The sequence below is a fragment of the Euprymna scolopes genome, chromosome 18, assembly GCF_053919585.1.
Source record: "Euprymna scolopes isolate OS-2025 chromosome 18, ASM5391958v1, whole genome shotgun sequence".
In the NCBI taxonomy this organism is placed as follows: domain Eukaryota; kingdom Metazoa; phylum Mollusca; class Cephalopoda; order Sepiida; family Sepiolidae; genus Euprymna; species Euprymna scolopes.
In genome coordinates this window covers 4277402-4302004 of record NC_136499.1, presented here as the reverse complement: position 1 = coordinate 4302004, position 24603 = coordinate 4277402, and the positions used below count along the sequence as shown (strand labels likewise).

The 24603-nt window shown below is 33.9% G+C and overlaps 1 protein-coding gene across 7 annotated transcripts in view; it reads right to left on the bottom strand.

The window, feature by feature from the left end:
* LOC145297486 (high-affinity choline transporter 1-like) overlaps positions 1–24603 on the bottom strand; it is a 279088-nt gene that overhangs the window by 73400 nt on the left and 181085 nt on the right. For all 7 annotated transcript variants that reach the window (XM_080143361.1, XM_080143360.1, XM_080143363.1 and 4 more), the window contains 2 exons: positions 23143–23365; positions 894–1001 (listed from right to left, as the gene is read on the bottom strand). In XM_080143361.1, the coding sequence (XP_079999487.1) occupies positions 894–1001; positions 23143–23317 (283 nt within the window). In that variant the 5' untranslated portion in view covers positions 23318–23365. The remainder of the gene's footprint in view (positions 1–893; positions 1002–23142; positions 23366–24603) is intronic.

Sequence of the window (24603 nt, the reverse complement as noted above, 5' to 3'; positions counted from 1 at the left end):
CACCCAAAGTTTATATTATTATTCAAATTATCATTTTGATGTAACGATGTTTTCTATGCATTTTCTGTTATCTTTTGGACAATTGTTTTGCACATTTTTTTTGTTATCATGGTGATATTTATTTTATATGATTGATTGAACATGCATGTTATGTAATCACGTGTATATTTGTTTATATCAAAGTAGATTACACATGAATTCCTCTTATTTTGTGGACAGTTATTTTCATATCAGGATATTTTCCATACGTTTTTTTTTTTCATATGCAAAATTATTTATATAAAAATAAACCTTTCGTTATGCAGATAATTGCTTATGTATAGGTAGATTGTCATTTGTGTTGTTATTATCATATTTTTCGAACTAAATGGATTTTTCTTTTCATGAAGTTGACAAAGGTTGGTCAATTTTTTTATACCCCCCCACACTATTTTCTGGCAAATAAAACATTTAGTTTTTTTCTTTTCACACCAGCCATGCTATGAAGGAGAGGTTCTGTGATTTTTATAAATTTACATTTTTTAAAAGTTTTATTGAGTATTTTTAAATATTTTTGTTTGATTTTAAGTTTTAAAAATTTTTGTTTGATTTTAAGTTTTAAAAAAAGTTTTTTCTTTTCACACCAGCCATGCTATGAAGGAGAGGTTCTGTGATTTTTATGAATTTACATTTTTTAAAAGTTTTATTGAGTATTTTTAAATATTTTTGTTTGATTTTAAGTTTAAAAATTTTTTGTTTGATTTTAAGTTTTAAAAAAAGTTTTTTCTTTTCACACCAGCCATGCTATGAAGGAGAGGTTCTGTGATTTTTATAAATTTACATTTTTTAAAAGTTTTATTGAGTATTTTTAAATATTTTTGTTTGATTTTAAGTTTTAAAAATAATTTACTTACCAAATATAAGACTGAGAGCATATCCCACTGGGGCCTGGCACCACAATAACCCATCTCGAACAATGATTTCTGCTGTTCCGTTTATATATGCTCCTCCTACCCAAGTTGCTTTAAAAGAAAGAAAAAAGAAAGAGAACATTACGTAACAAGAATAATGTTTATCTTCAGAAAATCATTCATTGTGAACAGAAGTTGATGTGGGTCCTTCACGAGGACTCTACATTTTGCAAAGAAACCAATGTGTTAATTATTTTTAAACATAAAAAGAGTGAATAATCCAATTTTAATGAGAAATACAAATTTCTTTTGTTGTTTTCCATGAAAATCGTTCCAGACAAGGCATGAAACCGCTTGATGTAAGGAACTGTGTCCGATATGGGTATATTTGCTGATGATACAACGCTCTATAACATGCATGAGGGAAGAACGGATGTACACAAATCCAAGACTGAACCCTTAGAAAATAGACTACAGATTGTAGTGGAATGAGGCCGTAAATAGATGGTAACATTTAATGCTAGTAAGACTAAGCTGCTCTCCTTTAACAATTACAAGAAGCCTCTTCAGCCACCGATATCCATGACAAATAACACCCTACCTAAGAATTCTTCCTTCAAACTCCTCGGCTTAACATTCACAGGAAATATGAACTGTAGCAAATACATTAAGGATATTGCAAAGGCTACTACAAGGAAGGTGGGCTTCCTCTATCGTGCTAGAAAACTACTCACACATGTACCTTTACAAGGCACCGTTCACCCATGCATGGAGTATAGTTGCTACATCTGGGCTGGTGCATCTACTACTAGTTTTTGCCTCTTGGATAGTGTCTAAAAAAGAGTCTCCAATCTAATAGGTCTCACTTTGTCAACTAGGCTCCAACCCCTGTCCCATCGCTGCAATGTTGCATTCCTGTATCTGTTTTGCAAGTATTTTAATGGAATGTGCTCTGATGAACTCAACCCCCCTCAACGTACATATCCCCCTCGAACGTACATATCCCCCTCAAACGTACATATACCCAACAAACCCGCTTAGCAACAAAATCTCACTCCTTCACTGTTGAGGTGCCTAAATGTCATAAAGTTTTCTACTCTAATAACTTTTTCCTTAGAATAGCTAGACTTTGGAATTCCCTTCCTGCTACCTGCTTCCGAAACTGCATTGATATACAAAAGCTCAAATGCAACGTAAAACAACATCATCTTAATTATTCTTAGGCATGGTCCCAATTAGTAAACCCTTACATCCAAGTGACAACATGCCTTGCTTGGGGTGAAGGTGTGTAAAAAAAAAAAAAAGAAAACAATAATTCTTCCTCCTTTGTCAGAAACATTTTTCATTGAATGTGAGGACTAAAAGACAAAATAAAGGAAGTGAAAGTTATGAGGTTGCTGAAAATAAATCCAAGCTCCACTCTCTACTCTATATCATAGCTATTTTAAAATGAGTAGCTATATAATAGAATATAAAGCTACACCAAATTAACACACATGAATATGAGAATTAAAAAAAGGACAGGGATAGACATGTTACACAGGTGGCCTGAGAGCGACAGGAAAAGACATGGGCTAGACATGGCTGGACAGGGACAAAATACCATGTGTTCAACACGGCAGAGTTTTGTTAAGCACATTGAAATGCGAGATGACTATTGAACAAAAGACAAGCCGTTAGTCTGGAAAGTACCTGTAAATAAATGTCTGTTGTTTCACTGAAAAAAACGTGAGTTGAATAAATCCCATTGTCTTTGTTTCATTTATTATTGCATGAAACAATGTTAATTTTTAAAACTAAAACATATATATAGACTTGTATGTAATATACTGAGTTCGTGTAATACAGTAAATTTTCATATACCAATAAGTTTTAAGCCAAAAAGGGATGACTTAAAAAGTAAGCTACAAAATTATCATATTTCATAATTGAGCATTGATATTAATTTCTCACATGCTTTTTCCATTAAGGGAAATTTTCTTTCTTTTTCTTTCGCTTCAAACAATGTTCTATTGTCAAGATTGTTTTATTCATAAAGTCTGAAGAAATGCTGGTTTTTGAAAATTTTCAAACGATATAATGTTTGAAATTGTCGACCGGACATGGAAACAATTGTAACGTAAAATGAAATATACTTTTTGTTGCCATCAACACCTTTTTTGAATGTCTTGATTTTGCTTAAGCCCCCCTCTTTGGGTAGAGCACTGTCGTAAATAATCTCACCCGCTACTTAATTGGCTGAAAATGCGAAGCTCGTTGTTTGTTTACGAACAGACGATTTGAGCACTATAAAGGTGGTGGCGGGTGTCTATTTAAATAGACATTCCGACGAGTTATTTATGGACGTCAATTCCATGGTCGAGTGGGAGAACCGCCGACTGTCAACACGACAGTTCTAGGTTCAATCCTTGGCTTGGGAGAGATGCTAGTCTAGCGGCAATGATGAGTTGTGATACAATTAAACAGGACTGTATGTCGATGACTACAAATATATTTTATATATATATATATAGAGAGAGAGAGACTTGTATGTAATATACTGAGTTCGTGTAATCCAGTAAATTTTCATATACCAATAAGTTTTAAGCCAAAAAGAGATGACTCAAAAAGTAAGCTACAAAATTATATTTCATAATTGAGCATTAATATACTGTGTAAGCAAAATCAAAACTTCAAAAAAGGTGTTGATAGCAACAAAAAGTGTATTTCATTTTACGTTACAATTGTTTCCATGCCCGGTCGACAATTTCAAACATATCGAAGAAGAAATGCTGATTTTTGAAAATTTTCAAATGATATAATGTTTGAAATTGTCGACTGGGCATGAAAACAATTGTAAACGTAAAATGAAATATACTTTTTGTTGCTATCAACACCTTTTTTGAAGTCGTGATTTTGCTCACACAGTATATATATATATAACTACTTCATTTAATCACATAAATTAATATACGAAAGTATAAATTTATGCGTAAACTTTAAGTATTTACTTCAACAGTGCTCAATATGTAGGTAGAGCTAGGTAGTAAGTTATAAAATATATATAGCGATTAAGCTACACAGAATATTCTGCGTTTCATCCGCACTAGGATTCATCAGGCTTATGCGAGAATTTTGTGGTTGTCTCGTGTTTTTATATACTTCTATTGAGTTTTTAGTTAGCCAATCAGCTTTCTAGTGCGGTGGAAACTAGAAAGCTGATTGGCTAACTAAAAACTCAATAGAAGGTGCGTATATAAAAACGCGAGTCAACCACAAAATTCTCGCATAAGCCTGATGAATCCTAGAGTGGATGAAATGTGGAATATTCTGTGTAGCTTAATCGCCATATATATTTTATATCTTACTATATATATATATATATATATATATATATATATATATATATATATATATATATATATATAAACTTAAGAGCCTGGTTGAAGCTGTTGAGAGCCTGGGTGATATCCATATTCGCCCTTGCATCAATATTAGTTATCAGTGTTAAATGTTTATTTAAAAAATATTACTGGGGACTTTCTTTAACTTTTTATACTTCTGTTGTGGCTTTAAAGGGCCAATAATAATCAAGACAAACACAGTAATATAATTAACAAAAGTATGTTACAGAAAATATGCGTCCGATTCTATGGCTATAGCTACCATCAATAACTGCCATGAGGGTTAATCGTAAATGTATTTATTGGATCTGGGAATGTTCATGTATTCACAAAATAGTTAAATCAACTTACACTATAGCAAAGATAATGAACCCGTGGCGTAGTGGTTAAAATACTTAATAAAATTCAGTTGTAAGTTGTTTTATATTTTGTTATTTTTCTGATTATTACACATTATGAATGTCAATCATCTTTAATTTAATATCCAGCTACTCTTGAAATGATCCACTTAAAAACATGCATTAACACAAAATATTATTTAACTTGTCATGTTTCTGCTGTGGAGGGAATTAATCAAGACAAATGCAGTGGTATGATTAACAAAAGCGTATTAACAAAAATATATTACAGAAAGTATATGTCCAATTCTGTAGCCATAGCTGTCATCAATAACTACTATGATACTTAGTAATAACTGTAGTTATTGTGTCTGAGAAAGTCCATTTATTCCCAAAATAGGTAGATCAACTTACATGATAGCAATTTCATTTATCAATATTATGTGAGCTTATTTAACGTCTTTTATTGGAGAATGAATATGAATTTACTTGTTTTTGTCATCATATGCACATTCTAACTGCAGAGAATCAGTCATATTCGACATTCTAACTGCAGAGAATCAGTCATATTCGAATCATGCCATATATACCCATCTCAGAGGCAATTTTGTCGGAGAAGTCATTCGAAGGAATATAAAAAATAAAATAATAATAATCGAAAGAACAAAGGAAAAAACAAAGAGTATTGAATGTAACCAGTCAGCCATTTTTCTGATGTTTTTGATGCTTGTCTTCCAAATACAATATTTATGAGAATTATCAGAATGAACACTTGTAAGAATCCATTAGGGACTCATAAAAGTTTATTGGCTTTGTATCTATAGAAATCGCTAGCTTTAATCAAATTAGGTCAGTGTTTTGTAAATGTTGCGATCAGCCTAATCTTATCAGTCTAAACTTGAAAATTTATTCCAAGCTTTAAAAATATCTTAGAAGTATCAGAATAAAGACAGTTAATTAGTCAATATTACATTCATATCTTCTTTTATTTTACCTTATATAAAAGAACATTCCAATCATATTGCTCAAAAAACTTTTACCAGAAATAGCTCCCATACTTACAAAGCTGTTTAAACGTTGTGTTAAGAAGAAATGTTTCTCAACACCCTGGAAAACTTTATCAATCTGCCCTGTATTTAAAAATTCTGGAGATCGGTCATCTGCCTCTCAGTACAGACCAATCAGTCTCCTATGTGTCATGAGTAAGTTGCTGAAATCTGTGATTAATAGGGAATTGGTCAACCCTTCAGCAGAAATAACTATTCTGTGACATGCACTATGGTTTTCGTTCTGCTAGATTTACAGCTTATGTACTAACTGTAATATAACACAGGATTAGGGAATCTATCGACAAGGGTTTTGTTTCTAGGGCAATAGCTCTTGATATATCCAAGGCCTTTGGTAGGGTATGGCATAAAGGTCTACATCACAAGATTTCCAGCTATTCCATAGCTGGAAATGTCCTCTCAATTATTAAATCCTTTCTCTCCGATAGGCTTATAAGTGTAGTCGTTGTTGGGCAGAAATCAGAAGCTCAGAGTATCAATGCTAGCATCTCTCAAGGTTCCATCCTGGGCCCAACTCTTTTCTTGATCTTCATCAATAATCTCCCAAATCACATTCTTAGATCATTTGTAGACATTTAGGCAGATGACACTTCAATCTATGGCAAAACTTCAAAGGGCGACAATGACCAAGATCTTTCTGATTCTCTCTCTTCTGATCTTGAGCATGTGGTGTAATGGGGAAAAAAGGTGACTGGTTAATTTTAATGCATCTACAACCAAACTTCTCTCTTTTCATCATAATTGCTTTTACTCCCACTTACTGCTCTAGCGTTATTTTCATGGCAGGTGCTCGTCTGAGCTCCAATCTATGCTCCCCCATTGCCAAACTTTCACAAAAATCGCTCGACTAGCTACAACCACTATCAACAATTTTCCCCATTTTCTATCTGTGCCTAATTCTAAACTCAAATTCTATGAACACAGTTTCTTTCCTAGGACTGCCCGCATGTGGAAAAGTGTTACATTGGCCTGCTTCCCAGTTGATTACAATATGGTAGACTTTAAGTCCAAGATAGACAAGTTCTTGTTGAGCCGTCCCCTTAAATAATCTAAATTCTACACAGTCTACATCATTAACGATTACTAAACTACCACCTTATATTCATTAACCCTTATCCTCGAGTGGCTTCGGATCTTGATAAGTGGTGACTACCTTGTAAAAAAAAAAATTCACATTAAATATTTTACATACTTATGTCTCCTTTTAATATAATTCTTTAATACATCCTAAATGTAAACATCTGCATGGCACTATATTGTCACTACACTACAGAAATCGCTGAATTAAACTTCTGAAGCTGCATCATTGGTACTTACGCAGCATATGGACTGTCAATATTTTCTGAACAGGTTATGTAAACCGTCTGAATGTGCCAATTGGCAAATGGTATCTTTCGTTTATTTAAATTTATTTTATGGCATTATTTATTTATTTATGGAAATCGTTCAAGACAAGGCATGAAGCCACTTAAGGAGTTATTGTTTACGAAAGATGATTATTGCAAAGACAGGAGATGCCTAATAACCTTAGTCTTGAAAAAATTCTACAACCTTGCAGTCATTGGAAAGAAGCTACTGGAATAGGAAGCTGTATTATAATGAGATATTAAAACAGTGAACTGTTTGAGACTATTAGACCAATGAGTCAAACGATCTGGAACAAAAGAAGCAGGAAATAGATCAGACAATTATGAAGAACACATGGCATAATAGTATTTATAGAAAAGATTGAGACTAGCAACATCATGTCTGTGAGAAAGAGAGGTTACTGTGAAGAAGAAAAGGTAGAGCCAATCAAATTACAGATACGTTTCAGTCCTTTATTAAGAACTTTCAAATGGGATACAGATTCATCAGCTCAAATATTAAAATATGACAACAGTACTCTAACATGGTCTGATTATTATCAGATTTGTAGAGATAGAAAATAGCCTCTCGTGTGAGAAAGTGTTAAGAACGATAAAAAGAATCGATTTTATAAGAATTAGAAAGAGCAATCTATTTAATATATGAACTCCAAGAAAGATTTGACGAGAAAAAAAAAAAACAAGAATGTTTTTGTGTTGATTTCTTATCGTGAACAGAGCCATCCATAAGAATTTCAGGAAGAAAACGGATACACCTATGATTGAAAGACAATAGCTGTATCTTAACACAAATTAAATGAAACAAAGCTATTTCTTACTCTAATCTATAATTGAACCCAGATCAACTTCTGGATTAACTGTATATTTCAACTGATCCGGTGAAGATGGGTGAGAAGCAATAGCAAGATAGAGGATGGTGTCATCAGCATAAATGTTAACTTTTTGAATAATATTTTCTGGAAGGTCTGGAAGAAACAGTGTTGGAGCTAGAATAGAGTCCTGAGTAACACAAGCATTGACAGGAAGTTATGCATCCAGAGTTACTCGCAAGCTTCGATTAGAAAGAAAACACCGAATAATATCAAGAACTTTACCACCTACATAACCTCAAAATTTATGTAAAAATCAGAATGCCACACTCTGTTGAACGTCTTTAAAATACCAAGTGCAATGACCTTCCTCTCCTCTGAATTCTCCATAAACTGACAAATCCGTTCAGTTACAACAGTTAAAAGATCAGCTGTTAAACGAAAATCATAAAAGCCATATTGAACATTACTAAAGAGGCACGCACATTCCAGAAAAAGAACAAAAACTTTGCTAATAACAGAGAGAAGATTCACCTGACAATATTTAGTTGGGTCAAACCAATCACCAGCATTTTTAAAGATATGGACAACAAAGAACTCCTTCCAACAAGAAGGGAAACATGACTAAGGCAAACAGAAAGTGAATAATTTTGAGAGGATAGAAGAACAAACGCACAACGTTTGAGAACAACAACAGGAATCAAATTAGGACTGGAAGCCTTAGACTGGTCAAGACCAGCAAGAATTGGAGTGGGAAAGCCAGTCAGAATGGTGAGTATTAAGGGTTACCGAAGACAGAGCTTGACAGATGAAGTTGTAATGCATTATCAATACTGCTTGATATAGCATCAAGAATAGAACAGTTACTATAAGAAGGGGAATGATATAATAAGAACAAATAGGAAGTGAAGTGCAGCATAGACAACCTCAAACAGATAAAAGGACATCCAGGAGATTCAAGACTGGGGACACATACAATGGGGAGACCCTTGTGAAGAAAAATCGCAAGATCATGCAAATGCATGGAAGAGTCTAAATGGATAAGAGGCAAAAACCATCCACATGTAGATTATTGCTACTAATAGAAGAATCTAAATTAGTTTCACAAAGAGCAAGAATGTGAAGATATTTGTGCAAAAGAAAGCACTGAACATCAGGAAAGTTTAACCTGAAACCGCTTATGTTACTATAAGGAATAGTAAGGTGCTTGTTGTGTGGATCTGTAGAAGGCATGATAAAATAAATAAAAGGAGATAAAGGTAGAATCACTTCAAGACAAATAAAGCTGGAAAGAAATCCCACTACCAGCATTCAATCCCCTGGAATCCAAACAGGCTAAAAAGGTAAGCCCTTCAAGAGACCAACAAAGAAGGAAAGGAATACTAGGCTGATCGATGAAAAGTCTACCCTTAAACTGATTCTGTGGATAACCAGAAACCGGTGTTCTTATCATGACACTATCACTTTTTAACAAAGGCTTAAGATGACCTTGTCTCGAACAGATAAAACCAGACTAAGCATTTTAGAAGATTCGGTGTCAAGAACGATCAGGAACTATATGATACAGTAGGAAAGAGTAAGAGAGCATAATAGAAAAGAAAGACTAGGTGTCAGTAAAGAACAGGAACTATATAAAAAGTCGAGGAGGCTTTCCTTTTTATTATTTTCATAATAATAAAAAAAACAAAGTTGAGACAATATGAACGAGTTGTGGTAATGAAATCAAAGAAATTAAACTTGTATTACCCAAGTAATGCAGCAGAAATGAAATTGGCGTCCTCAAAAATGCTGTGAAAATTTTGAAAAACTGGAAGAACCAACGACGCCTTTTGTTGAAGTGATAAAATCGAAGAAATTAAACTTGTATTATCTAAGTAATGTAACCAAAATATATCTTTTGTTTATTCAGTTGTTAAGTGAAAGACTTTCTAAATAATAAGGTTATTATTTCAGCACAGTCCATAAACTGCACAAGTACATTTTTTAATTACAATTACCATACAATAACTGTTTTCGATTGTAATTATGTTTTTCCCCTTAATTTTATTTGCTAGCGTTTTAAACATTGGCCATCGTTTTTATTAAAAAAGAACGATATTTTTGTTTGGCACCTTAAAAATTGACCAGCGCTTTTGCAAAAAAAAAAAAAAAAAAAAAAATGAAAAAGTGTTCGTTCGGCACTTTCCCGCAGTTTACATTACTTACCCGGAATATGCTAACAATAATGCAGTCCATATTCTGCATAAGTACTGCAATTACACCATGTTTCGATTTATTACTCTAAGGTGTTATTGGAAAATTTCTGAATTTGTCATAAGAACAGCATCTACTTGAATAAACTGAAATAAATATTTTTTATATTTTGTAGTGTTTCTGATCATTAATCACTCTGAATGTCAATCATCTTCAATTTAATATTCAGTTAGTCTCGAAATGATCTATGTAAAAACATGTAAAAACATATAAAAACATGTAAAACATGTAAAAACATGTAAAAACATGTAAAACATGTAAAAACATGTAAAAACAAAATAATGTTGGCAAAATGTCTGACAAAACTGAAGAATTAAAAAAAAAAAAAGTTTTTATTACATTTTCACCCCAAATAAGGCACATTGCCACTTTGGTGTAGGGGGCTACTATCAGGGGCAACAACTACTGGGGTACTATGTAGGGATTTGGGCAGCAAGATGTCGGTTTATATTACACTTGAACTTGAATGCATGTCAGTACAGTTGGGGAAGCAGGGACCTGGAATGAAATTCCAAAGTCTAGCGGTTCTGAGGAAGAAACTACTGGAGTAGAAAGATCTTTTACATCTAGGGATCTCTACTGTGTGGAGGTGGGATTTAGCTACCTGTCGGGTTTGTCGAGGGTGTCTACGTCGTGGGGGCACAAGTGTCTGCAGTTCGTCAGGGCATTCACCATTAAAATACTTGTAGAACAGGCAGAGGGATGCAACATCTCGTCGATGGGACAGAGGCTGAAGCTTAGATGCCAGTTCAGGGCCTATCAGATTTGCGACTCTCTTTTGAACCTTGTCTAGGAGCAAGAGACTAGTAGCAGATGCACCAGCCCAAATGTGACAGCAATACTCGATATATGAGTGAATGGTGGCCTTATAGAGGTACAGGATACTTTTGGGTGTTAGTAATTGTCTAGCATGGTAGAGAGAGCCTACCTTCTTCGCAGCGGCCCTGGCAATGCCTTCAATGTAATTGTTCCAACTCATGTTTCCTGTGAACGTTAGGCCAAGCAGTTTGAAAGATGCACTCTCAGATAAAGAGTCACTGGCCATTGCTATTGGTGGCAGAGAAGGTTTCTTGTAATTATTGAAAGAAACCACTTTAGTCTTGGCAGCATTGAATGTGACCATCCATTTTTGTCCCCATTCAACTACAGAGTGGAGGTTATCCTCTAGTGTTTTTGCCATTTCTTTAGATATGTGTTCATTTGTTTTCCTGTCATGCTTGTTATAGAGTGTAGTGTCATCAGCATATATACCCATCTCAGAGGCAATTTTGTTGGGGAGGTCATTAATGAATATTAGGAACAATAGAGGTCCAAGGATAGACCCCTGAGGCACTCTTGCATTTATATCATATTGTTTAGATGTACAACCGTCGAGGATAACCTGGGTTTTCTCATATCTATGAAGGATTTAATTATGTTAAGTATTCTACCAGTGATACCGTATGATCTAATTTTCCTCAGGAGACCCCCATGCCATACCCTGTCAAAAGCCTTAGATATATCTAGAACTACTGCTCTGCCCTCCCCCGCTTTGTCCAGTGAATGGTATATACGTTCAGAGATTACAGTGAGGATGTCTGCTGTGGAACGGGCTTGTCTAAATCCATATTGTTTGTCAGTCAGAAGTTTAGCATCTGTAAGGTGATGGACTAGAGCCTGGTTAATTATGGTCTCAAATATTTTGGCAAAAAGTGGGAGGAGGCTAATGAGGTGATAATTTGATGGGTCAGTTCTTTCGCCAGAATTCTTGAATACTGGTACCACAGAAACAGTTTTCCAACAGCCCGGAAAGCAAGATTCATTAAGGCATCTGCTGTAGAGTTTGGAGAGAACTGGAGCTATCTTGACTGAGCACTTTTTTATTAGCACAGCTGGGGTGAGATCGGGTCCACATGCTTTTGAAGTGTCAAGGTTTTTTATGATAGCATGCATCTGAGCAGGAGGGATTTTTAGATCATCTAGCATGGCGTCTGTCCACAAAGGAAAGTCAGGTAGGGGGTGGTTGGAAGGGTCCAGTGTGGAGTTTGAAGCAAACCGACTGGCAAGCATATTAGCCTTGTCGGTTGTTAAGCAAACAACCTCGTGATTGTTGGTTAGTGGGGAAATTGTTGATTGCCCATTATTTACTACACTGTTGTAGATTTTCCAGAAGTCACGAGTTCCTAATTTTCGTGCTTCGATGCGTTTTTTAGTGGTTTCAGTAAATTCTCTCTTAGCTGTCGCTATTTCTTTCTTAACGTTACTTCTAGCTTCTATATACTTCTGTCTGTTTGAACTGGACTTATGTCGGTTAAATCTGCGGTATGCATGCTGCCTTTGAGCAATAAAAAGGAGTCAAATGTATTATTCATAAAAAACAATTTAAAATAGTATTTTCATCATTAAATGTACAGAATTAATGAATCCATTTTATTATGAATGTCTAAGCATTCCTATAACAGGCTCTGTCGGTCAGTCTGTCACACGTCTTTGAAAATAGCAATTTTGGTCTATCATGCTTAAGTTTGAAATAGGTTTTTTGGGGAGGATTCTACCATGATTAATTTTGAAGTAGCTCTTTTTTGAATGGTGGTGCGTCATGCTTAATTTTGAAATAAGATTTTTGGATGGTCTATCATATCATAATATAAGTTTGCAATAGAATTTTTGAGGAACGGATTCTATAATGCTTAAGTTTGAAATAGCATTTTTAGCTGCATTTAAGTGTCTGTCAGCTTATCAGCCTGTCAGTCTACACCTGCACAAATTTGAAATTGCATTTTAATCTCAAAACATACAGATTGAATGGACACAGTCTACAAATAAATCCGATTTGTTTGCTTATATTTAATAGAATACAAGATTTTATGATCTGAAATCTTGCAAATTTCGTGGAAAAGGAATTTGCTTAAGATTAAATTCGATCACTTGTTGGAAAATTTGACAGATCTGCTTACGAAGCAGATTGTTTTTGTCAATATTCTTGTTTCTCTGGCTAAATATTAATCACTACATACTGTACTTTATAAGTCTTCTTTCAAAAATGCTGCATATGATTTGTGAAAATGCAATTATGTGAAAAGTCATAATTGTAAGCTAACTTTATGGTTTTATTTTAAATAAATATATGACTTGTATATCAAATTAATGATATTTTAACACTTAGACCAGATAAATATATGCAACAAAGAATATAAAATATTAACTTTGCATTACTTTGATTAGTGTTAAGTCTTCACCGTCGCCATTAATTTATAAACAGTTTAATAAAAATCAATTCAATTAAAAAAAAAAAAATTAGAAATTTAGTGTCAGTTTTATTTTATCATAATCAATTTCTCAGCGTGTGGCGCTTTATACTTGGTATGGATTTTAGAAGCGGAGGAAAGGTTTTACTTATTAATGTATGCAAACATTAAAAAGGAATTCGTTAGGCTTATTCACCCATGCAATATTTCAATATTTAAATCATTCATATATATATATATATATATATATATATATATATATATATATATATATATATATATATATATATATATAAATATATACACACACACAAAACAGTATATTAAATTATATATATACTAGCAAAAATACTCGCCGTTGACTGGGTTCAAGAACAGCCTACAGAAAATGGACTCTGATTTATGAAAGTATAATAGTTTATGAAAAGGAGGGGTTGTAATAAAGAGATAGCTTTGAATTTGGAGGTATCAAAACCAAAGCAAAATATGATGAAAGTAAAAATAGATAAACCCCATAATTTATTATACCATACCTGTTCACACTGAAACACTTATCACAATATTCTGTGGATCTATATTAAAAAACCTTGTTAAACTTTGTGACATATTTCCATTCTATGGAGGTCAGGCGCGAACGAAAAGCCCATTAATTTTATTATACCATATTTCTTCAAACTGAAACATAATTATCAAAGTATACTTATGCCGATAGATATGAAAAGTCTTTATCAAAGTTTGTGCCTATTTCCATTCTATGGAGGCCAGGCGCAAACGCAGACCCCATAATTTTATTTTACCATCCCTATAGTTAAAACATACTTATCAAAGTATTCTTATGTACATCTATATCAAAAACCCTTGTAAACGTTTTTTTTTTCATATTTTATTTCCATACTTTGGGGGCCAGGCGCGAATGCAGACACCACAATTTTTATTAACCACCGATCTGCCAGATCAAACATACCCATTCCTGATTCTCGATACATCTTCTATCATTATATGTGATCATTTTTTTAAAATAGTCAACCATATAAGAGCCTATTCGTGACCACACGCACACACACACACACACACACACACACACACACACACAGACGTTCAGCTTTATATTGTATATATATATATATGTATATATATATATATATATATATATATATATATATATATATATATATATATATATATATACAAAACAGTATATTAAATCATATATATATTGAAAAGGGCGACTTTAAAGTAAATAAAAAAAAAATGAGCTTCGAGGCGGAACCAATATTAACCGTATGTATCGCTTGAAAAAACAACAATAACAAATATATATATATATATATATATATATATATATGATTTAATATACTGTTTTGTTTTAAATCCCTGAAACAGTGTTGTGTTTATGGTAAACAACTGATGATCCCTTTAAGAACATTGGTACTATTGTTTGTTCATGTAAGTAAAACTATTCAGCGATACGCGAGATTTATTCACTTGAGAAAAAAAATGCTCCAACGAAAGATATCTTCAGTATCAAATAATCCTTATTACATTGTGAAATTTACTTTATGTATGAAAACCAAAGAGGGGAGATATAGTATATAAGAAATATTTGGAATCAAGTCTCTCCTTGCTGTTATTTCAGATCATTTTTAACCATAGCAGCAAGTTTTAGCCCCCCCCCCATCAAGGCCAGAGACTTGGAGGAAATATCAGATATTTTGTAATTCATATGCAAAACTAGGAAAACAAATGACTGTTATTGAAATTGGAAAAAAGTGCCAAAAATAGGCTCTGGATGATGGAGATCGCCTTAATGTGCGATCTTAAGGGCAAATATCACATAGCCCACTACACAAGTCAGGTCATTAGCTTTCCAACGAGGCTTTATTTGTTAAATTCTGATCAATAGTTGCTGATATTTCGAACTTATAAAATTGCAAAAAAAGTTAATATATATTTATATATATAAGCCCCCTCGCTCTTTGGGTAGAGCACTGTCGTAAATAATCTCACCTGTTACTTAATTGACTGAAAAAATGCGAGGCTCACTGTTTGTAAATAAGCGGTTTGAGTACTATAAAAGTTGTGGACAAATGTTTATTTTAATATAGACATTTGGTGAGATTATTTGCAGGCACCGCTCACGTGGGTCGATGGGTAGAACCGTCGACTGTTAATGTGATGCGTGATGGTTCTAGGTTCAATCCTCGGCTTGGGAGAGGTGCTAGTCTAGCAGCACTAATGAGTTGTGATACAACGAAACAGTACTGTATGTCCATGACTACAAATATATATATATATATATATATATATATATATATATATATATATATATATATACACGTAGCCAAATTGAATGTTGAAATGCTCATACCTTTGGTTCTATGGGACAAAATTAGGAACTATATGAAAATTTGCAGGCCTTTTGGAGATTATAATACTATTCTATGGTTAAATTTTCATAACAACTGTTAAAAAGAACCTATATTTTCAAACCAATAAAATATGCCCTAATTTGCCTACATTTGCATATATATAATGTCTTGGCAGGCAGCTTCAGTTTTGCTGCTTTGGTTGTCTCCTCTATGGTCTTGCCAGGCCACTAATATATATTCAGATAATGTTAGCCTCATACTAGGGAGTGGAGCCGGTACACATAAAAAGCTGTTGAGAGGTTGATCTCGAAAACGTACATATTCTCTCCTGATGAACAAACATTATCTGGAAACCAACCCCACAATTAAAAGCAGCTTACAAGTAATTAACGAATGAGATAACTACAATAAGAAGGTGACAAAACGATCCCTATTTCTATCCTGAATATCTGACACTAACTGGAAGCTGGAGCGATGTACTTTACATTTGAAAACAGTTGTTTGACTAAAATCCACTGAACAGACGAATTTTGTTTCTTCCTTTTCATTTTAAATTCATACATATGGTTAGCATATAGGATGGCATCACCCTAGCGAGTGTAAAATTCCTACTTGCGAGACATCGGCTTAGGTTATAGCTTAGTTGGATAACCACATCCTTTTTCGAGACGAAGTAGGTTCATTCCATAGTCGGATTTCGCCGCTTGCTTGATCTTTGTTGATGGACTTTCTTGTGTGTGATGTCTTTACTCATGTAACAGTGCTCACCTCGCATGCAATAGGCTCAGGTTTCGAATCCCATGTTCAGATATGTCTAATTGATGGACCTAAATGAGGGTGAAACTAGAGTCTTGGACTTCCAGTTTGTTGGCTGTCATGGCTCTTGTGAGCTGCGACATTGTTTGGCCGTGGAAATATATGTGTGTGTGTGTGTTCTCTTATGTAAAATGATGAGTACACTGCCTTTTGATATCTTCACCTCCTTTGCTATCCCAAGCGATTTCAATTGATGATCGGCCAAAACGCGTTTTTGAACTTTTTTTTGTTTTCAAGTACCCGAGCGTTCAACATCATTTGTGTCTTTACATTTTTGCATTTAAAATCAACATACCACTTAATTGTTGTTTCCTATTTGAAAAAAACATATCAAGCTATTGCTTTGCTTGGGCCGTATAAAATTATGCTTTATCGATATACAAAATTAAAGTTTTTGTTCATTGTTTTAAAAATTTGCAACAGTGTTATGAATACATTATTGATGCTGAAATATTGTTTTTTTTTATTTTGTAATTTTATTTCGATAATAGTACGTATGACATGGGCATATAAAGAGAATAATAGGTTGAAGTTAATGTTTGAATATTTCAGAATAAATGTGAATATAAGAAGTCAGTTCATGCTTATAATTATTTATTTCGATTGTAAAGGTAACAGCTTTGAACTATTATTGATCAGGTGTACTAGTAATGGGTGAATGGCTATTTGATTTTAGTCTAAGAAATACAAAAAAGGTAGGAAGCATTACTTTATTAGATAGGTCCTTATTTCTCATGACATGCTGACCAAACAAGAACAGTTGGTCAACGTGTCATGCATAAATCATTTCAATAAATCTTTATTTTAAGAACTACAAACTTTATGAAAATTGGTATGTGAATGCTAACCATTAGTATTATCTAAGATTTATGTTAGATTGATTTCAAGATTTTTGAAGTTATTCAAAAAAATAACATTTGAATTGATCTGCCAAATTTTTTTTTTTTACATATATATTAACGAATAACCGCTTATTAAGTCCAAAAACATTCGAGGATAAGGTTTAATGAGTTTGCCAGGTGGATGGTAAAAGAAAACTATGAGCACTGGTAATGATTAGGGATCCTAGTGATATTATTTTGATTTTCTGAGAATTGACCACGAAAAATCCCAAGAAAGAATTTCCAAAGATTAATAAATGAATAAAATTCACCAAAATACTAAATGGTCCTGGATATGACCTTAAACTATATCCAGTGATGAGGCCCCAGCTTGCAGGCTTTGGGGAGTGTAGAGCAACCCTTTAATTGCCATTGCTCCCAGGTTCACTCTGACTCGGAGTCGTAGTACTTGTTAGGGTCCCAACTATGGGTTAAATAGAAACCGACTTGGAAACAACAAATATATTCTATTAAAATATTTCTCTTCCAAATCTTTGGGATTCGGCATTAAATAACCTGAAAAGAGTTGATATGCCATAAAACAAAAACAACCAACCAACCAACCAAAATACTAAATTAATTTACATGCACAAAAGATACTAAATTTGATTATGTTTCTTTGTTCAAAAAATTGAAGTATAGTTTTCGTTTAAACGTTTTATTTTTTTTAAACTTTCATCTTTGCTCGTTTAATTGAAAGTTCAAAATACATTTTTCAGATAGTAATGAGCATTGAAAGATCGCCGGTGAAAGAAGTTTTACTTTTTTAATGCTAATAAAAAAGTACCCATTATAAAACTAGTTTTAGCTAGCTAAAGATATAAAATGGTAAGAGCCATGTTCAATGATTTTGTGTGTGTGTGTGTGTGTGTGTGTGTGTGTGTGTGTGTGTATATATATATATATATATATATATATATATATATATATATATATATATATATATATATATATAAGTTAAAGGTATTCACGAGATAAAACCCATGAATTAAAACGAGGTTATTAAGAGCACTCAATAAAAAGAACAGAGTATAATATTTTTATTTGTATAGACAAATATTACATAGTTGCTACACTGAACATGCTACTGCTTCGCAACGATTGGTTTATTAAATGAATAAATTTATAGTTTATCAGATATGATGAATAGCAGATGAACTTTATTTCTGTTGGCTGACAAAGAGCCTTAGTTGCTTGTCTAGCCGCACTGATGAGCTGTGAAACAGTGAAACAATACTGTATGTGGATGACTATAATGTTCCCTATCTTGGCTTGAACATATTGGGAAGTGATATACAAATTACCATTAGCATATGAAGCGATGCTCTTTGTGTAAACAAATTGAGCTTAGGTATTTGGACAATATCAAATCATTGTTAATTCACTGCCCACATAGCAGCCACCAAATAGCGCAATGATTAGAAGCTCCGATTGTCATATAGGTAGTCGAGTTTCTATCCTGGCTTTAGGTAGTTGCTTGTCTAGCCGCACTGATGATGATGATGATGATATATATATATATATATATATATATATATATATATATATATATATATATATATATATATATATACGTATATTAAATTGACACGTACATTCAACACAAATGCAAAACAGTGAAAGGAAAATTGCTACGTTTCAAGCACAACGGAACCATACTGGATACCACTGAAGCAATGCTTTTCCACTAGCTGACAGAAACAGAATGAGAAGCATACGTGTTGTTACTTGTTTTGTTTTGGAACTACATACAACCGTTCATGTGGAGCACATAAACAAAGACATGTTTCGAAACAAAACAAACGATATTCAAACCATCTTTATCTTCTCAACTGTAATTTATATTAATTTATACACAATTTTACTTGAATTCCCTAGATATTGAGTGTTCGGAGCTACTTCCAAAGGTCCCAAGGGGAAAACTGAAATCCCAAGACGTTGGGAAAAATCTCAAGTACTAGGATCCCTTAAGTGAACGTTTCAAAAACTACACGAAGATTATTTCTCTACAAAAGATAAGAATGCAAATAAAAAAGAATAGAAAACATACACAGCCACATCTCAAGTACAACGGAACCATACTGGAAACCGCTGAAGCAACGCTTTTCCACTAACTGACAGAAATGGAATGAGATGCATACGTGTTGTTACTTGTTTTGTTTTCAGAACTACATACAACATTTGACAGTGGGTCATAGCGGAAATGGCAAATGCAACCAGTTAAGCACCGTTCATTTGGAGCACATAAGAAAAGAAATGTTTTAAAATATAACAAACGATATTCAAACCAACTTTACATTTCCAGCTGTAATTTATATTAACTTACACACGATTTTACTTGAATTCTCAAGATTACAATTGTTGATGCCAAAGTAAAAGTTGAAATCCCAAGATCTTGCAAAAAAATCCCAAGCACTGGGATCCCTAGTAACGATGGTTGAGACTGGACAGAATCTGATTATTTAAGAGAAGACTTCACAAGAATTTGTTTACATTGGACGTGAAAACAACGACATTTTAGTCAGCTTGGAAACAGCCATTTCCACGGGTATGGAGTTCTTAAAAAGAAACGTTGTTCATAGATGTTCCATTTAATTTTCGATACAAAAAAATTAACTTTGAAGTAAAGCACTCCTCCATATTGTCGTTTAGCTTTAGTATATGCTGAGGAAATCAATGCTGCTTCATTGATGATGGTTGGAATAGAGGTTTTATATCTGCTCGGGGCCCTGTTTATTATTCACCAAAATTCTTGGGAATCAAACCTCGGCTCCGTCACACTAGATTTAATAAATTAATAAATTAAGCATAGGGCTTTTTTTTACATGTTTTTACATACTTTTTCAGTGATTGCAGCATTCCAAAAAGACGCTTTGGTTTCGGTGAAAGCAATTAGAATAGTTATCCCTGTAAGAAATGGCAGTAGCACATTCAGAGATGTATGTAAATTTCTAATAACATCTTTAATCTGTCAAGCTTAAGTTTGAAATAGCATTTTCACCACTAAAAATGCCAATTGAATGTATATATCGTAAGTATGAATTCGTTCTGCTTATTTGTGAGACTTAATGATAATAATAAAAATAACATTTTATTTCTTCACATTGCCTTAAAATATAAGACCCTATGGAGGAGTGCTTTATTTCAAACAAGATGAATTTCTTGCTTGATTTTCATATACTTACTAGCAAACATACCCATGCTTTGCATGGGACTTTGCTGTATGCTTGGGTAAAGTGGGTATCCGAGCATACAGCAAAGTCCCGACCTTAACATTTAACCTTGACCTTGAAAAATGGTGTGCACTGTCTCTAGGTCAGAGACCATCATTATGTCAGGTTTGGTCATGATCGCTCCAGTGGCATAGGCTGTAGGAGAGTATATATGCATACAATATGACCTTGACCTTTGACTTTAACCTTGAAAAATGATGTGCTCCATCTCTAGGTGAGGGACCATGATCATGCCAGGTTTGGTCATGGTCGGTTCAGTAATGTAGGTTGTAGGAGAGTTGTACACACACACACACACACACACACTCACACACTATTTTATATATATAGATATAGATCTAACTTTAAAAAATTAGATAAGTCCATAAAACAACACAGTTATTATCTGCACTTTTTATCTAAGCATGTTATGACAAAGGAAACAGATTTTGTTGACAAATAACCGTTCTTTGTATAACCTTTCGTGCACCTTACCATAAATGTTCATACAAGATTTCAGTCATCTCGGCATAGTGGTTTCGGAAAAAAGGTGCAACGGACAGACAAACTAAAGAAGTATAATATAGAAATGTATATGTTAATGACACTTTGTGTTTTCTTGTACTAAATTGTACCATTATATACAATATGCACCTACATACAGTATGATAAATGGATAGAAAAACAATTCTCTGAATTTAGTGTCACGTATATTGACTTATGCCAGAACACTCTCCAATCTTAAGCTTGGCTTATCCAAATGTTCATTGAATCACTAAAAAATACCCAATAATTAAATTGTTACTTGCTTATTGTATGAGAAACGTCTGTTTGATGGGCAACAGCTGAATTTCTAATTTCTCTACATAGCTTTTAAACAGAGAAAAAAGGGGGAAAGAGACAAATCTGACAGGACTTTTTTTTTTTTACTTAGGAGTCACCACTTATCAAGGCCCGAGGGCTACTCGAGGATAAGGATTAATGAGTGTAAGGTGGTAATTTAGTAATCGTTAATGGTGTAAATTGGGTAGAATTTGATTATTTATAGAGATGGCTCAACAAAACCTTGTTCACATTGGATTTGAAGGCTACTATGTTGTATTCAACCGGGCAGCAGGCCAGCAGAACAGTGTTCCACAGGCGGGCAGTTCTGGAAAAGAAGCTTTGATCATGGAATTTGCATTTAGATTTAGGCACAGATAAAGAATGGGGTAAATCGTATATAGTGGTTGTAGCTAGTCAAATGCTTTTTTGTGAAAGTTTGGCAAGGAGGAACCATTGATTGGAGTTCAGTCGAGCACTTGCCATGAAAATAACAATAAAGCATAGTGTAATGTAATCGACCTGAGGGAGCGAATTGCCTCTCATTGGGGAGCCGGGTATGCTAAGATAGCTTAAATCGATCCTGAGTAACAGCAGATGTCCTTAAGATTTAAAATAGAAAATGTAAATATATATTTTATTTCATTGTCAAAATAGATATTAGTTAGAAGTCAGAGAGATATATTTTGCATTTAAAATTGATGACAGGAAACTTAGAACAATAACATAACACTGTCTGGCCTCAACGAACTCAAAAGCCAGATGTTGGACTGACAGTGTGACCTTAGGGGTCATGGGAATTTAATATTGACTTGAATCTCAGATCGCAGGCTGAATTGCACACCCGCAGAGTCTGTTTTTTTTTCGTAAGTACGTAGCGTGATCTGATTGGCTGGGGAAACTTCCACCCCGACCACACACACTCATGTTAATACTAGTATCGCGCGAAACTAGTCAGTTTTCGAAGGAGTTTCGAAGCAGTTTCCAGCGAGAGTTTGTGCGCAAAACTCGAAGTAAGCCTGCTGTTCCCTGAAAATGTGACCCCTTCTCCACCTGCATGACACTGTCTGTGAAGAGAGATTGGCACATTTGAAAACTTACTAAGAACTGAATAATATTTGTAAAAACATTGTACATAAGTTCGGGAATTAATTCTCGTAGAATATAATTTCATGTATCTGTTTTTCTTTCTGCCTGCGGCTTCAATATTCACTTACAGGTTTCAATGTAACGACCCTCTGTGAAGAAACAGACGATCTGAGCTGAAGTTTCCAGACAAAAGGGGTCCTAGCCAACTTCATCAGAAAAGGTGTTACATAGTTCCTTTATATAAGGTAGAATCAAATAAGACATTAACAAAATAAGATTTGAATGTAATATTGACTAAATGTCTTTATTCTTATACTTTTCAGATATTTTTAAAGCCAGTTTAGACTGATAAGATTAGGCTGATCTCAACACTGACCTAACATGGTACAGATAGAGAGTGGGGAAAATCGTATATAGTGGTTGTAGCTGTAGGACTTCAACATAACGTCATGAGTTTGCACGGATATTCATTTCACATCTTCCATTGGTTAAGTTAATCTAATGGCACAGAAAGGGTAGCAGTCGAATAATCAGTTGCAGTCTGAATGTTAGTGAATTAAAATTGTGCTTTATAAATCTTTAAAATAATAAAACAAAAAATAAAAAGAGCTTGGCTTACCTGTCATGGTAAATATTCCGACCAGCATTCCTAAATTTCGTCCGGCTAACATTACATCGTCGCTGTCCGCATTTGCACCGGTTCCCTTTGATTTTCGGCCAGCCCATATTCCAACAAATAAGATGCCAAGGTAAAAAACAACAATGGCTAAAACACCCGCTATGTGGACTGCCATGGTCCTAACTCTGTCTCAGCAACAATCAAACACACACAAATGACAAGTCTGAAACAATAAAAATAAATAAATAAAACCATTAGAAAATGCATCTTCTAAAAAGAATATAAGAATCTAACTATAGACAATAAATCATTTTTACAAATTGTTGAAAATATTTTTTTTTAATGTATTCACTGGCAGTTTGGATTCTATTTTTCGATTTCATCTGAGATTGAATAAAGATTCGTATGTTTTCCTCCATAACACAATTATATAACACACATAATACAATGTTGTCTTTATTTTTTAAATTAGGTGTGCTTATTTGTATTTTTTGGATTCTTCGAATTACTGTTCTCATCTTGAGTGTTATTTTCTGCAAGGACCCTTGGTGTAGTGGAAAAAGTACTTGGTAGAATTCAGTCGTAAAAGTTTCACGCTTCTGGAAGTTGAAGGTTCAATCCTCAATGCAGGTGACACTCAAAATGCAACTATGAATATAATATATATATATATATATATATATATATATATATATATATATGCTCCCAATCTTTGGTTGAGCATATTGGGGAATGAAATAACAAACTACCACTAGCATATAATGCAATGCTCTTTATGTAAACAAGTGAAGTTTAGGTATTTGGACAATGTTAGATCATTGTAATTTCACATACCCATCTTAGCAGCAGCCAATTAACGTAATGGTTAAAAAGTGCCAACTGTTGCCTACACGGTCTTTTTTTTTTTTACACAGGCATCACCACATTATCAAGGCCAAGAGGCCACTCAAGGATAAGGGTTAAAGAGTGTACAGTAGAAATTGGACAATATAGTAATCATTAGTAATGAAAATTCGGTAAATTTGATAACTTATATGGAACGGCTCATCAAGAACTTATTTACATTAGACTTGAACACAACCATATTGTAGTCAGCCGGAAAGCAGGAAAACGGAAGACAATTCCACAGGCGTGCAGTTCTAAGAAAGAAGCTTTGTTCATGGAATCTACGTTTAGGTTTAGGCACAGATAAAGAGTGGGGGAAATTATTGATAGTGTTTTCAGCTAGTCTAGTGTTTCTTGTGAAAGTTAGGCGAGGGAGGACCATAGACTGAAGCTCAGTCGAACACTTTCCATGAAAATAATGATACATCAGAGACAAACTCGCAACATCTCTTCTGTGAGATAGAGGTTGCAGGGAAGAGAAAAGGACATCTCCTACGAGGCTACGAAGTCTATTTTGAACCCTATCAAGGCAGGACAAGTCCTTTCTAGCAGCTCCTGCCCAGATGTGGCAACAGT